This window comes from Sycon ciliatum, chromosome 10, assembly GCF_964019385.1.
Source record: "Sycon ciliatum chromosome 10, ocSycCili1.1, whole genome shotgun sequence".
NCBI classification, from domain to species: domain Eukaryota; kingdom Metazoa; phylum Porifera; class Calcarea; order Leucosolenida; family Sycettidae; genus Sycon; species Sycon ciliatum.
In genome coordinates this window covers 27,061,338-27,076,389 of record NC_088652.1, presented here as the reverse complement: position 1 = coordinate 27,076,389, position 15,052 = coordinate 27,061,338, and the positions used below count along the sequence as shown (strand labels likewise).

General features: G+C 47.2%; 3 protein-coding genes across 3 annotated transcripts; 2 read left to right on the top strand and 1 right to left on the bottom strand.

The window, feature by feature from the left end:
* The first annotated feature begins 6,669 nt into the window (after positions 1–6,669).
* Positions 6,670–8,739, top strand: LOC135825919 (zinc finger protein 69-like). The gene has a single exon (XM_065338556.1). The coding sequence runs from the start codon at positions 6,740–6,742 to the stop codon at positions 8,117–8,119; it is 1,380 nt and encodes a 459-aa protein (XP_065194628.1). The 5' UTR covers positions 6,670–6,739; the 3' UTR covers positions 8,120–8,739.
* A 1,074-nt stretch (positions 8,740–9,813) lies between these two features.
* LOC135825923 (zinc finger and SCAN domain-containing protein 21-like) lies at positions 9,814–11,534 on the top strand. Its single transcript, XM_065338561.1, has one exon. The coding sequence runs from the start codon at positions 9,925–9,927 to the stop codon at positions 11,002–11,004; it is 1,080 nt and encodes a 359-aa protein (XP_065194633.1). The 5' UTR covers positions 9,814–9,924; the 3' UTR covers positions 11,005–11,534.
* Positions 11,535–12,274: 740 nt separating this feature from the next.
* LOC135826794 (zinc finger CCHC domain-containing protein 10-like) lies at positions 12,275–12,667 on the bottom strand. Its single transcript, XM_065339399.1, has one exon. It carries the CDS (start codon positions 12,665–12,667, stop codon positions 12,275–12,277), a length of 393 nt encoding a protein of 130 aa, XP_065195471.1.
* Positions 12,668–15,052: the final 2,385 nt, after the last annotated feature.

Genomic DNA, 15,052 nt, shown 5'->3' with positions numbered 1-15,052 from the left:
TGGTTTCTTGGGATTCTGTGGGTATTATAGGCGGTTTGCCCAAGATTTTGCCACCATTGCCCGCCCCTTGTACAGCCTGACGAAAACTGGCCAAGTGTTTTTGTGGACTCCTGACTGTGAATCCGCTTTCCTGAATCTGAAGACAGTGTTGTCAACCGCCCCAGTACTAGCTTACCCCAGGTTTGGGCAAAATGCATCACCATTTCTGGTAGACGTAGATGCTAGTGGACTAGGGTTAGGAGCAGTGCTGTCTCAGGTTCAGGAAGGTCTGGAACGGCCGATAGCGTATGCTAGTCGACTTCTGGCCGATACAGAAACACGGTACGCATCCACGAAAAAGGAATTGTTGGGTTTGGTGTGGGCTGTGCGACATTTTTGTTGCTACCTGCTTGGTAAACAATTTGTGATTCGTACTGATCATCGTTCTCTAGAACACTTGGCTAATTTCAAAAATCCACCGGCGATTGTGGCTCGCTGGCTGGAATTTTTGTCTGAATTTGAGTTCACCATATTGTACAGGGCAGGTCGATCGCACGCTAACGCTGATGCATTGTCACGCCGCCCTGACGCTTCGGCGACGCTGTTCGTAGGGGCCGTGAACAACGACGTTGGCAACATCCCCACACCCCTCATCCGCCGTTTCAACTGGCCGTGGTCAAGATGGGAAACGGAACAGGAGAAGGACCGAGATCTCGCCCAAGTAGGGTCCTGGCTAGGTATGGACTCTCCGCCTTGCCCACAGGACATGATGGGTAGCAGTCCTGAGGTACGTATTTTGTGGAAAAACCATGAAATGCTGGTTCATCATTAGGGGGTGTTGTGCCGTCGTTGGGAGGACCCTTGTCCCGGTAAGCCGTCTATCTTGCAAGTTGTTGTTCCCCGGCATTTACGTTCATTGGTTTTGCAAGAGTATCATGACCAGGGGGGACATACGGGTTCTACACGCCTGCAGAAGAAACTGACGCAACAATTTCACTGGGTAGGCATGAAGAAAGATGTCTTGGATTGGGTTGCAAGTTGTTCTTCCTGTAGCCAGTTGAAGCGTCCCGTTGGCAGAGGGTCTGGCGCTCCAATGCAGTCTTCCTGGACAGGGTATCCTTTTGAGCGAGTAGCAATGGATTTGATCCCCAATTTGCTGGAGACAGCGGAAGGGAACCGCCATATTTTGGTTGTAGTTGACTATTTCACTAAATGGGTGGAAGCTTTTCCGCTTTCGAGAATGGATGCTTCCACTATTGCCTTGGTGTTTGTTAATGAGTTTGTGTCACGTTTTGGTGCTCCTGATCGGTTGCATACCGATCAGGGCAAAAACTTTGATGGCTCTCTGTTTCGCAGTGTTTGCTTTCTGCTTGGCATAGATAAGACCAGGACAACTGCGTACCATCCACAGAGTGACGGTCTGGTTGAGAGATTCAACCAGACGCTTGAGCGTGGCCTGGCGCACTATGTCTGCCGGAATCATCGAGATTGGGACATCAAGTTGCCAGCCTTCTTGATGGGATACCGCTCGACGCCGCAGACTAGTACCGGCTACAGTCCAAGCTATCTGCTCTTTGGTCGGGAGCTATGCCTACCTCAATACTTGGCATTTGGATTACCGCCAGGAGCAGCATCCGCAGTAGCGTCCCAGCCGGAATTCGTGAGTGCTCTCCGCCGACGCCTGGAGGACGCTCATGCGCAGGTTCGGGAGCACTTGGGCAACGTGCACCGCTATCAAGCGCATACCCGTGATCGTAACGCTAAGGCCGTGACGTTTGCAGCTGGTGATGCAGTGTGGCTTCTGGTGCCGGCCATTCCGACGGGTACAACCGCCAAGTTTTCTAGACTGTGGCACGGACCGTACCTAGTCGAGGAGAAGCTCTCCGCCGTCACCTACCGCATCAAGCTGTCTGAGCCCACGGCACGTCGGCTGATAGTGCACGTCAACCGGCTGAAAAGTTGTCATCATCGACCGAGTCGGCTGCAGGAGGTTCACGAACAAGATGAGTCGGACCCACCGCAGCCCATGGCATCCACCCTGACTCCGTCCTACCAGCCTGATGCCACTGATGCCGCCGCCCGAGACGAGAAGGACACCGCTCGGGTATTCGACAGTGCTCCGCCAGTTGGCGTGATGGAAAGGCGAACCCCGCGTTCCCGCCATCCACCTCAGCTGTTTGGGAGTCCCGTCTGGCACGAGTAAGGATTTCAGTGGTATTGACTGGATTGGTTGTGGCCAATATTACAGCTAGTCTTTGAACAGTTTTTGATCGGAACTCCAATTGTGACCTGCACTCGTTTAGTTAAATTGTTAGCCATAATCTTAGTTTAATTTATTACGTTACTTATAACACGAGGACGTGTTCTTTTCCGTGTAAGCGGGGGGATATGTCGTATCCATACGATTGGCACGTGCCTTTTAGGCCTCTACCTGACAAGTATGCCTTATTTAGTTGTTTTATTATTTATCTATCTCCCGTAAACGGGTTCATAATCGTCTTTATTTTATATTTCCCCACATGGCTCCCGCTCTTTATGCAACAGTTCGTACGCATATTTATTACGGTGATACGCTATTGCATGCGGTATTAGCAATCTCGTGGCGATGGATTTCCATGGCCGCAACTAGATCATATTGCCATCTCCTTGCTTTTCTCTCTCTCTCTTGCTTTCCGCCTTCAGGCGGAAGCTTCGGCTTCCGTCTCTCTTGCCTTGCGCTTTCAAGATCGGCTCTTGAACTAAGTATCAGTTAGCTCCTTTCAAGATGTGAGTCAACCTGAGCTGAACGCTGGTGTGAGTGTACGTGTCTGTATATGCCTGAGTGTGTGTGTGAGAATATGTCTAGGTATGTGTGCGTGCGTGCGTAAGAGTAATTCTGTTGGTGGACTCTCTCCAAGTGGCCACCACTGCACGGCCTTGTAATGTGAAGGTTGATTAGTAAGTTAGTTCATGTCGACGACCGCAGCCGTGGGGTCTAACCCCGGGCCGTCCGGATACGACAACTGCATGGTCAGATCGACCGAGGGGCGGAAGTATACGTGTAGTTACTGGGGACGTGAACGTTGACATTATGAGATCTAGCGGGTTGTCTCCACGAGTCGGTACTGTGACATGCTGGACAAGAAGATGGGCAGCGCAGGTATCTTCGAGAGCCTCGCCTGCAGGCGTAGTTTTCGAGCTGTTCAGCCAAGCCCGGTTGTGAACGTTGAAATCGCCAGCTAGGATGATATGGGAGCCTTGGTGTCTAGCTTCTGGGAGGATGTTGTCGAGATGATCGATTAAGGTAAGATCGCCAGGGGCACAGGACCCCAGCCGATACACTGCTCCCAAGACGGTGCGGAGACCTGGGGCCAGCTGGAGAGAAACCCAGATGATCTCATGTGGGGGGGGGGACATGAGTTCAGGGATGAGCATGGAGGGGAGTGACGACTTCACCCAGATGGCTACCCTCCCCCATGTGCCGTTCTGTCCAACCGAAGTGGTGAGCTGTATCCAGGGAAGCTAATGTCAGAGGGAAGCACTTTCTCCGCAGTGAACTTCGTTTCTGTCACAATTGCTACGTCGGGCTGATGCTGCAGGAGTGCGTGCTGTAGGTCGGGAAGTTTGCTGGCTAGGCCGAAAGCATTTGTGCAGAGAATCCCCCTCATTGCAGGAGGAAGTAATTAAAAAAGGGGAGGGACATTTGGCGTAAGCGGGTGCGTAGTTACATGTATTGCTAAGGGTCCTAAAATCTAATGAAATACCTAAAAGGATCAAGCTAAAGATAAGAATGAGGAAGCTGGAGGAAGACACGAGGTTGAAGTAGGACAGGGAAAACCAGATTGTGTTTGTATACCTAGGGCTTCACCGGGGGAGAAGATGTTATCTGCGCCAAGTTATCTGCTTATTGCTTGACGCAGTGATCTTTTTCGCCTTCTTCTTCCTCTGGTTATCACTAGAAACTACCAATGGGGAGGTCGACTCCCGCGGCCTCTTGTGGAAGCAGTCTGCCAATATCGCCAATGCTCTAGCCTCATCGCCCCCTGAGAGTTTCCCCTCAGGTGGACAGTCCGACTCCTCGGCCCAGCTGCTGTCAGGAGACAGAGTCAGGTCAAGTTCCACGTGGTTGCTTTGTTTATCATGCTCAGGTCGCATTTTGACAGTTACGGCAGAAGCTGAGTCTTGACTGCCATGTGTACCCGTGCCCTCCTCCAGGGGTCTCGAGTCGACCTGACCAGCTGGAGAAGCGCCCAGGCTCTCGTGTTGTGGCTGATCCTCGCGCGCTTTGTCTGAACCGATGACCTCCTGGGGTATCGATTTGACAGCTGAGGGGCCGTTTACATGAGAAAAATAAGCCCGGGCTTATTCAACCCTAGGCTTACGATAAGCCCGCCTTGATCAGTCACCCAGTCATTTTAGAGCGCGCGTTCACATGGTCAGGCGGGCTTATTCAGCTCGCCCCGAGCTGAACTAGCCCTACCCTTGGCCCCCGAGCTTATCCAACCCCCAGGGCTTATTTTGTCATGTAAACGGTCAAGAAGGGCTTATAAGCGAGTTTTTCCGTATTTTTCGATTTTGCCTCGTAAACCTGAGAGAATGTGGCCGTGGACAGTGCGTCTCTTTTATTTATTTCTTGGTATGTTTTCTTCTGGTTTTTGTCCAGTGGAAGGTCCTAGCCCATCCTTCACCTTCTCGAAAAAGAAGTGACAATTGGAAAGGCAGTAGAAACCTGAGCCGGCATTTCTTGATCCAAATTTCATCAAACACGAACATTTACCACTGCGTTCATGTGCGATTTGAAAAATATAATGCGCGCAGAACTCGCAGTCACTCACCTGAATTCAGCCCCGTACAACCGTCATGTAAACGGTTGAAAAATAAGCCCGAGGCGAATAAGCCCGGGCTTATTTTCCTCATGTAAACGGCCCCTGAGGCTAGGCTTTCAGGCAGTGGCGGATCCTCGCGCCCTTTCTGGGGTCCCGATTTGACCCTGTTAGCGTACGTTCCACGAGGGTTGCGTGGCCTGGTGGGGCAGTCCGCGGCCAGGTGACCTGGGGACTCGCATACCCTACAGGTGCGTGGTTGATCCTTATACCGTACGGCAAAGACGTGACCCCCTGCCGTTTGAACGTAGGCTGGAATGGAGGGGCATTGTTTCCCTAGTTTGAAGCTTAAAAAGCGTACCCCGGTTGTAACATCGAAGCCATGCTTTGTGGTGACTTGCCCGTATCGAACTGTTGAAGCTGGACTACTGTACGGTTTGAGAGCGTCCGTCAATGCAATGTCCGAGATCCAGACAGGGAGGTCAGATATATGCAGCTGGAGGATCGAATCCAGTACGTTTGAATAGTCTTATCCAATAGAGAAAAGCCCTCCCGAACAACACGCTCTAGACTCGCAGTGGACATGAAGGTTACAATGCACTCATGCTGTGAACTTATCTGAACAGATGTGAGGTCGTTGTATCCAGTGCAGCATCTCCCAGTGCATTCGCGACATCCACCACTTTGGTCCCCAGTGGGCAATCGAATTTCCCGGACGTCTCTCGCATCTGCTCCGTGGTCAGTGCCATCCATCGGGGTCTCGAGTTACCAGTGCTCGCCATGATTATAAGGGCACGCCCTAGATATGCTTTATAAGGATCCAAAAACTACCACATTCACAAAAGGATGCAGAGCTCTCAAAACTGCATCCGCTCTGTACACTGTCCAATATGTGTGTGGTGTGGTGAGCCCATAAGTGGGATCATTTCAAGTCCACCCTAGTTTGGGGATTTCAGGGGGTGTCGGCCGTTGGGTGGTTCAATGGCCAATTGAGTCATCTTTCCAAGATTCCTTTTGAGTCTCTCTCCACTCTCCCGGGGAGACCCACGTGACCAGTTTTGGCAGTGAGCAAGTACAAGTACAAGTGTGTGTGTGCGCGTGTGTGTGTGTGTGTGTGTGTGTGCGTGTGTGTGTGTGTGTGTGTGTGTGTGTGTGCCGTAGATGCCCAGCATCCCCCCCCCCCCTCCCGTCACCTGCTACACCTGCGACCTACAGTTTGCACGCCCCAGTGTGGAGAGTGTGGCCGTTGGCTGAAGTCCCGTGGGGGTCTGGCATGGCACAAGTGAACTTACCCCCAGTCAGCAGTCGGTGCGCCCCTGCCGCTGCCGCTGCCTGCTTCTCCGCTGTGCTGCGTCGCTCACTGCCAGGCTTGTGCCCGCTGCTTTGCGTCTACACGTGGCCACGCCCGTGATCGCTGCTCACGGACTTGTATTCGTCCGACCGTTCAGGACCGTCAGGGTTTCGCATGTGGTTGCGCCTGCTCCCGTCGATTTCGCTTACCGCATTCCCTGGATCGTCACAGGGCTGTGTGCTCCTCCTCCCTCTCAGCTGCCCCTCCCGGGCCCACGTAACCTTCATGGCAGTGGCTCAACAAGACAGGACAGGTGTGTGTGTGTGTGTGTGTGTTTGGGAATGTGTGTGTGTGTGTGAATGTGCGTGAATGTGGGTGTGAATGTGGGTATGTAGAATTTTTGATGCGTGTAGGTGTATATGCGTAGGCGAAGGATCTGATAAGATCTCCATGTGTCAGTTGAATATAAAGCTCAGAAATAGATGTTTGACGGTGACGAATTAGCAGAATGTTCCTCCACTTATTTCGGGAAACACAGATGCTACCGATTATAAAGCTTACCTCCTAGGGCGAGTTCTTGCTATTTGAATTATTGGCATTCGCGTCGGACACTTTGTGTGCTTGGAAAGAAAATTACAGTTTTGAGACTTTGTGTAGTAAGTGAATCATGGATGATTGTGAATGGAGTTCGGAGAGTAGCGTGGACTCTGATGCACTCTCACCACTGCCACCATTAGTGATATGGACCAGCAAACGGTCTACTGCGTGTCCTCCACTGCCACATATAGCAGCATCCTACGGCGCATCTTATGGAGCACATCACCACGCAAATGCTGAAAGCGGCAATCAAGTAGCGACCTCTGACTTCTCCTACGCATATAATGCTCCCCAGCGAGCCATACTCAGCTCTTGGAACACATCACTATCTACCTCCGGTGCCCTTCAAGATCATCCTTTGCTGGAGAATGTGGCAGACTTCATGGAGCAAATACCAGAGTTCCAGAGGAGCAAAGATACAAACGCTACTGAAGTTTCAACAACAGCTGTTGAAAACCCATGCTCTAATCCCATTACACCGGCAGTGGACACTGAAAAAAGATCGCAAGACAAAAGTAACCAAACTGTGAACTATCCCCTTTCGGTTTCAGATCACTACACAGGCCACGGGCACGTAGCGTACGACTCGGAAGATAGCACCTACTCAAGCAAGTCGGCCGATATGGACGTTCACACAATCAGACGCTCTCCAGTATCTCCTCGACCGTCTAGCATATCTGAGGATCCCAGACATCACGATCGTCAAACACTGAACAATATCCCCACCTCTGAGTGGGTTTTTGAGGAAGATTGTCAACTTCAAACTGACCTTACTCCACCTGAAACGTCGCTCAGCAAAGAAACAGATAAGTCACTCGATCCCCAGCATGATACGCTTGATCGAGCACATTCACATCCTGGAGAAAAGCCGCTTAAGTGTAAGCATAGCGATAAATTATTTCCTGCTCAATCTTGTTTGACATCTCATGAATGTACACATCCAGAAGAGAACTCTTTGACATGTAAAGTGTGCGATAAAACCTTCAATACGCGATATATTCTTAACCGTCATGGACGTGTTCACTCAGGAGAGAAACCATTTACGTGCAAATACTGCGCTAAGTCATTCAGTTGTAAATCTTATCTTACTGTTCATGAACGTATCCATGCCGGGGAGAAGCGGTTTAAGTGTGATCACTGTGATCAATTGTTTACCCACCATCGCAACCTACGAGTTCATGAACGTAGGCATACCGGACAGAGGCCTTTTAACTGTAAATTTTGTGGCAAGGCATTCAGACAATCATCACATCTCCAAAATCATCAACGCATCCATACTGGAGAGAAACCTTTCAAGTGTCAACAATGTGGTACGGCATTCAAGCAAACATCAGCTCTTACACATCACCAACGAATTCATACTGGAGAGAAACCATTTCTGTGCAAGGAATGTGGAAAGTCATTCAATCGGAAAACCAACCTCACAGTTCATGCACGAATCCATCCCTAAGAGAAAGTGATGATGTGTCCACGATCGTTGCAAATATTTCATCGCGAAAACACACTTTGAAAAACTAAGCACATACCAACACCCTTAATTAAACATAAGTTTTTCACATTGATGGGAAATCTGACTATCATGTTCGTTGTGAACTGGGAGTAATTTGTGTGCCAATAAAAGACGAATCTGATCTCCATTCCAAGGCAGCTGCTTGCATACACGCTGACGCCACCAATAATAACATGTAAAATCACAAAACATAATTTTGTATCATTGTATTCCAGTTGATATGTGCTGTTTCATTACAAGTTGTCCTTTGCACGTCTTACACAGACGTAACGTATTTCGATTGCTGATAAACCAGTCCTTTTGAAAGTCGCACGCTAGTATTCTACCTCCAGAGCACGTACGCCTTGTATGGATATTTGCTGTTGAGGAGGAGCCCTGCTCTTTTCAAATTCGGGTATAATGCTATAATTATAGTCGATCTGTGTTTATCTTTGGTCCCATGTGTAATATTGTAAAGTCCTGTTCTAATCTTTGTCAAAACTCGTCACATCTCCTAATACTATCTCAATGTTCATTTGCTTGATGGAAACGTACGAAAGGTAAAAATGACTGTCCTGACCAAGACTAGAACCTGGACACTCGATAATATCCAGCAATGCTCTAACACTGAGCTAAGGTGTAGTGGTCGTCCAAGCAGCGCTCGTTCAACATGTTCCTCTGACTTCGAAAACTCCCGCTTCCTGTGAATTCGCACTGGCTGCTGGGACGGAGTTCTCAATGTAACCCACACATTTCCCGCGCAATGCAGCACGAGGGAAGCTCCAACATACAAAGCATTCATTCGTTTGAGGGAAAGGTGCAAAGGGGAAAGGCCTGAAGAACCAAAATTTACTGTCACCACCATGACTCGTACCAGGAAGCCTCTCTAAAGACGTAAGACAAATAAAGACGTGAGACAAACCTTACTCTACTGCATGCAATCAGTGTGAGGTTGAGCAATCGACTATTAGAGTATCAGGAAGTGATGCGCCTTCACAGCCATTTTGACGCATTTATCACAACAACCAGAGAGCCAGATACTCGACCCGGCTGATCTGTCTTACACACAACAAAGTGTACCATGTAGTCAGTTGAAACCCGGAGTACAAGAAAAAGATCCTGTCAAAACCGATCGTCAGTGGCTAAAGCGTGTTCGCACTGTACACATATCGAGGTTTTTAGCACAAAACTTGAAATATCGTGAAATTCCCACCAAACTTGACAAGTCCGACATGATTATCCCACCTGCGAAGTATTACCACAAATTAAGTTCTTCAAATACCAGCACAGGTGCCCAAATCAGAGGTGACTGCCTTTCCTAAGAGGTGGTAATACAGTACGTGAGAACAATATTTATTTGAAGAAATCAAATTTGTCGTCACCCATAAAGTTTACAATCATTATACAGCATGCTTGAAGATATCGTCCATTTCTGTTGAATAAAACTGATAATGTCTCTGGTACCCGAATTTCCACAATGTGGCACAAGTCCGTCATGAATATCTCACCTGTGAGGGTTAAGCAAACTTTGCGCAGCTAATATTCCATCCTATGTACCCAAATAGGACGTGATCCTCCTTCCTCACATTTTGTTACCGCAGTATTAAAGTGAGAACTGTATTTATGTGAACAGATCCAGCTTGCCATCACTCATAGAGCTTGAACTCATTATTCGGCAAGCTTGAAGATATCGTCTGTTGCTGACTTTGGCCGTGCTCTTGACTGTTCAATCGATCAACATAGAAGACGGTGGAGTTCCGTTAACAATGGAGCATGATGCGGACTGGACGTCTGAGAGCAGTTTGGATTCAGATGAATTATCAGTGTTGCCACCATTAGTGATATGGACAAGTAAAATGCCAGTGCCGTGCGGGTTACCGCCTTGTCATGTTTCGTATCACCATGGTGTGCCAAGTGTCGCGCGTCCCCACACTGCGATCGATCATGGAAATAACATATTGACCTCTGAAACGTCTTCTGTGGATTATCCACAACGGCATAGCTCGATATCCAGGCTGGACAATGCACAGCACGGTTATTCTCCAGCAAATTTCTGTCTGCTTCCTGAGCCAGTCGTCATCGCTACACCACGTAGCGAAGTCCAGAGTAAGGACCAAAAAGAGGCTGAAGCTTCAGCATCAGCTTCTTGCAACACTGGCTTGGAGCCGCCGACGTCAACAGGCAGAATGCGAAAACGATATCTCCCCACATCTATTCCACAAGTCCGCTCTTCCCTAACTGGTCCAGACCACTACGCGGCTCCAGAAGAGACACGTGACTCGCCTAATGACGAATCGTCGATCTATTCTGTTGACCTTGACCTGAATCAACAGAGTATAGGTAATATTAGCGATAATTCGGTATCTCCCCAATGCACTGGTGAACTTGTATCTGAAAAACCACACAAACCAGCTGAAGGAAACTTGGTGAAATGTAAGCTTTGCGAAATGGCATTCTCTAACCAGTCTAGTCTTACTAGACATGAACGCACGCATCACAACCAGAAACCCTTCAAGTGCAAGAAGTGTGAAAAGTCATTCAGTTACAGTTGTAGACTAAAATTTCATGAACGTACGCACTCTGGAGAGAAACCATACAAGTGTAAGGGTTGCGCAAAGTCGTTCAGCCACAGTTCAAATCTTTTGCGTCATCAACTCATCCACACTGGAGAGAAGCCATTCAAATGTGCACACTGTTGCAAGTCTTTCACGGAGTTAAAATGCCTTCAAGACCACCAGAGTACTCACACGGGACATAGGCGGCATGTATGTAATGGTTGTGCCTGTGAATTTTATTCTGCATCCAGTTTGAGACGTCATAAGATTAATCGAATTTGCAAACGATAACACCCTAATCCTTCTGCATCTCTCCTTTTCTCTACTATTCTCAAATCCCTATCCTCTTTTGTAACTGCTCCTACTCGCTTTCTTATAGCCATATGTTGGTATCTGTTTTGTTTTTGTTATACATCATTGATCTGCGTATTCCGTCTTACCAGAAATTTATTTTGAACATTTTTACTGGGATTGTGTTGCCTCTTCTCGCGTTACGTCCAAGTTAAAGACATAAATGTACAGTCTTTGATTAAGCTTCATTTCCTCGTTCTCTCCTATAGTCGTCTTCTCGTCGCTTCTCATGTAGTCGTCTTTTCGTTTTCTTGCATTATCGTTGGCTTTCGTCCATACTGTTTATGGAATTTGCTTCTGGTCCTAATGAGTCCATGACTTATGAGATTGTGCACAATTGACCTAGGCTTCTGTAGATTTGCGAACTGTGCTAAGCGCTGTAATTTTCCAGTAATTTACAATGGAATTGTTTTTGTAAAATGTACTTATTATAATAATTATTATATCGCGATAATTGATGAAAATGTAATACACAATATTTATGTTAGACAGGCGTGTTCAGTTGTTTTTTCGGTAATCGTTACAGTTGTTCATGTCTACAATGCTCACATGGTACTGATGGTAGCTTTGAAAAGCTGAGAAAAAAATGATAGTGCGATAACAACATCTCATATCTTGTCCTCTGCTTGTCTGAATGCACTATGTAAGACTGCTGCAGAGTGCGTTTATATTCACACACGGGCTCGCAGCAATTGCCACCTAAATACGCTACATGCTATTTACATACAATATACTGCGAGAAATTGGAAACATAATGAGGAGACAATGGTTGACAATGGAGGTACGAGTTTTGTCTTGAACAGTGAAGGAAGGGAATGACGTCAGCACCGATATCAAAACACAGAACGTTAGAAACCTAAATTTTTGGTGATACATGTATGAAATGATGTTCCAAGCGTGTGAAGGTGGACGGTACTTCTCTGGAGATGCGCACCGTTTCTAGGAATTGATCAGCAAAAAAATTCACGGTTCCCGTGAGACTCGGCTGTAAGCCGGGTTTTCGGCATCCGTAAGAACGCCACCGCCCTTCAAGGATCAAGGCGCAGAAGCAGCTCCTAAAAAGTTGGGAGGGGAGTAGATCAGCTCACCTGCAAGTGGTCAATGACCGAAATCCCATTCACTGCATCCATGTTTTCCTCGTGCCACGCCATCAGCAAGTTCCAACAAAATTCTTGGAAATGGAAAGCCAATCCATAGCACTGACTAGAATTCAAAGGGATTCTGGAAGTAGCACCTTGGGCGGCATTAGTGATGAAGTTGGTTGCAGAACTTTATATTTTACTGACCGGTCACTGCCATCATCCGACGAGTCAGACGAATCTGATGACGAGGACGATGAAGAAGATGATGACGAAGAAGATGAAGACGACGACGACACAGAAACATTACGGCGTTTACGCTTGGACGAGGACGACTCATTTCCCCGTTCCAGCTGTCCCTCGAGGAGCCTGATTCTCAGGGCGCTCTCTTCCTTTTCCGCCTCAAACTTCTCCCTCATTGCATTGAGCTCCACGGTCAGCTGCGCTGCCGAGGGGGCCTTGGATTTTTTCCTTGGAGGTACCAGCTGCGCTGCCGAGGGGGCCTTGGATTTCCTTGGAGGCATAACGGAAAGGCAGGTAGATCTACGACTGACGAAATCAAGGGAGTCCAGAAAAAGGCAACCAGCTTGCAAAGCAAGAAAACAAAAGATGAAGGACTGCGGCGTACCAGTACGCCCAAAACTGTTGGACCTCGGTCCCAGACCTGTTCGTTCGAAAAGAACAACATTTCTTGTTTATTTCGTAAAACTCAGCCAACAAGAAATGAAAACTTCATGCTGACTCTGCAACACCTGACAAGAGGTGATGCAATCAAAGACACTTTGCTGTTCGAATATTACAACAAAGTGTCTGCTATGAATAGATGCATGGTTTATTATCTTCTCCTGTGATAAGTGATAATATAGGTAAACAGTTTCCTCTGAGACAAAAATGCGATAATACTCATAAAAAGGACACACTTCATGCTCATTACAAACATCTTGAAAGTTTTTGTCTTCACAAGTATACTTTCAAGACTTCTCGTCAGGCGAAATACTTAGGCTGTTAGGTAGGCCGTCAAAACCTCGTTAGTTACATGTATGTCCAGTGGTTGTCTCTTGTTGTCGCACTACATGTCACGCTTATTGAGTTTTCTCGCACTTGCATCTTTGTGTCATTATTGCAATTTTCGCTGTTTACTTTAGCTATTTTCTTTTTTTGCGCTGGTTTACCACCTTCGTACTGTATTTAATCCACTGTTCCTGTTCCTTTCCCTTGCCTGTATTTCATCTGACGAGAAGGCTTGATGGTATACCTGTGAGGACAAAAACTTTCAAGATGTTGGTAATGAGCCTGAAGTGTGTCCTTTTTATGAGTATTATGATAATATAGGCAGTGCTGATTTTATGTTACATGATCTATTACACTATGCCCAGTTCTAAGCATTGCTATGGTCCTCTTGCTACCTCGACACGTTATAACTGTTGACAATTTCGGTGGAGCTAAATTTTAAGAAAGAATCTGATATAAGCGGAATGCATATCCTGATGTGTTAGAAATACCACATAATATCATGGTACAGGTGCAATACCACCACAGAAGGAAACGCAAAAAGGTAACAAGACTACGTAACCAAAGTTGAGAAGCCACTGAACGAAGGGTCAACCTTCGTCGTCGTGTACTTGTATCATGAATATCCTGAGTGCCGAACGATGTAAAAACACCACATTTAAACCCTAAACGTCATGTACGTTCCTTGCATCCCACAAGATTTGGTGGATTCACAGGAAGTGAGAGTTTCTAAGTCTGAGGCAAATGTTGAGCAGTCGCTGCTTGGATGACTTGTTGTGGTAGAGTGATTAGTGGTAGAGTATGGATGAGCATGATTGATTGTATCAGGTTGGATTTTAAATGTTTTGACGGGGACTTGAACGGGTCTATACAAATGGGACCAGAGGTAGACATCTACATACAGGAATTAACTATCTCACATATTTAGCATCATGTGCCTACTTCAAAACAGCACAGCGTGCTTTCTGAGGAAAATATCTATACCCGGCATGCGTGCAGATGAGTAAAGATGCGCGAAAAAGTACAGATTTTATAAAACATGAGCCACATGTTAAGCGCAACAGAGTATCTTATTAGTAATAGCAGATATGGAAATACATGTACGAAGTGCATTGATTAATAGGGCTAGATACTGTACAATATGAGCCCCGGCCTGCGAAAACCAGCACTTGTGTACTTGATATCAATCATCAAAATGTGACGTCAAAGTTTGGAGCGCAGTGAGCTGGCTTTTGAAGATTCCTTTTCGATCGAGTGGGTGTCTTTGTTGTCAAAGGAGTTTCAAATGTCTTCAAATGAGTCTGGTCAATTGATTTTAGCCCTAGGTGAGAGCTCGTCAAACGGAGGTTGAGTTTAGACACAGCGATGGCGACAGGTGTCGCGACAAGGACTTAGGTCCAGAGTTGTCAGCGTGAGACTCCCTGTACGAAGCGACGCTGAAAGTTAGTTCGCGATCGGAATTATTTCTTTGGTGGCGATCTCGCTGAGTTTGTCCAGCAGTGGTGAGTCTCATATGCATAGCAATGAAGAGCCCTCATAAAATCGACACTGGATACTGGTGGCGACGCTAGTCAGTGCTGGAGTAATAGCGACTGCGAGGAGAAGCTGAATGTCGACCCGCTGAGCGATCCGTATTTCTACATCGACAACAATGATGTTGCAGACACTCATGGAGGGCTTCTCACGGCGCAAAACAGAGCGTAGTATTATCAGTACTCTACCTTGCCAGACGACGCCAAGCTGGCTGCTGCCTGTGCTGAGAAAGGGGATTCCTAAAAGTCAAACTGGCTGAATGCTTTGGGGCAACATCTTCACGTGCTACAAAACGCGAGTATTCGCTCATATCATTGAAATGCAATTATGCTGAAATCATGGTCTGAGTGAAAGTGTGCAAGGGA

Coding starts and splice junctions, on each gene's coding strand:
- LOC135825919 (XM_065338556.1), top strand. CDS start 6,740: ATGGATGATTGTGAATGGAGTTCGGAGAGTAGCGTGGACTCTGATGCA.
- LOC135825923 (XM_065338561.1), top strand. CDS start 9,925: ATGGAGCATGATGCGGACTGGACGTCTGAGAGCAGTTTGGATTCAGAT.
- LOC135826794 (XM_065339399.1), bottom strand. CDS start 12,667: ATGCCTCCAAGGAAATCCAAGGCCCCCTCGGCAGCGCAGCTGGTACCT.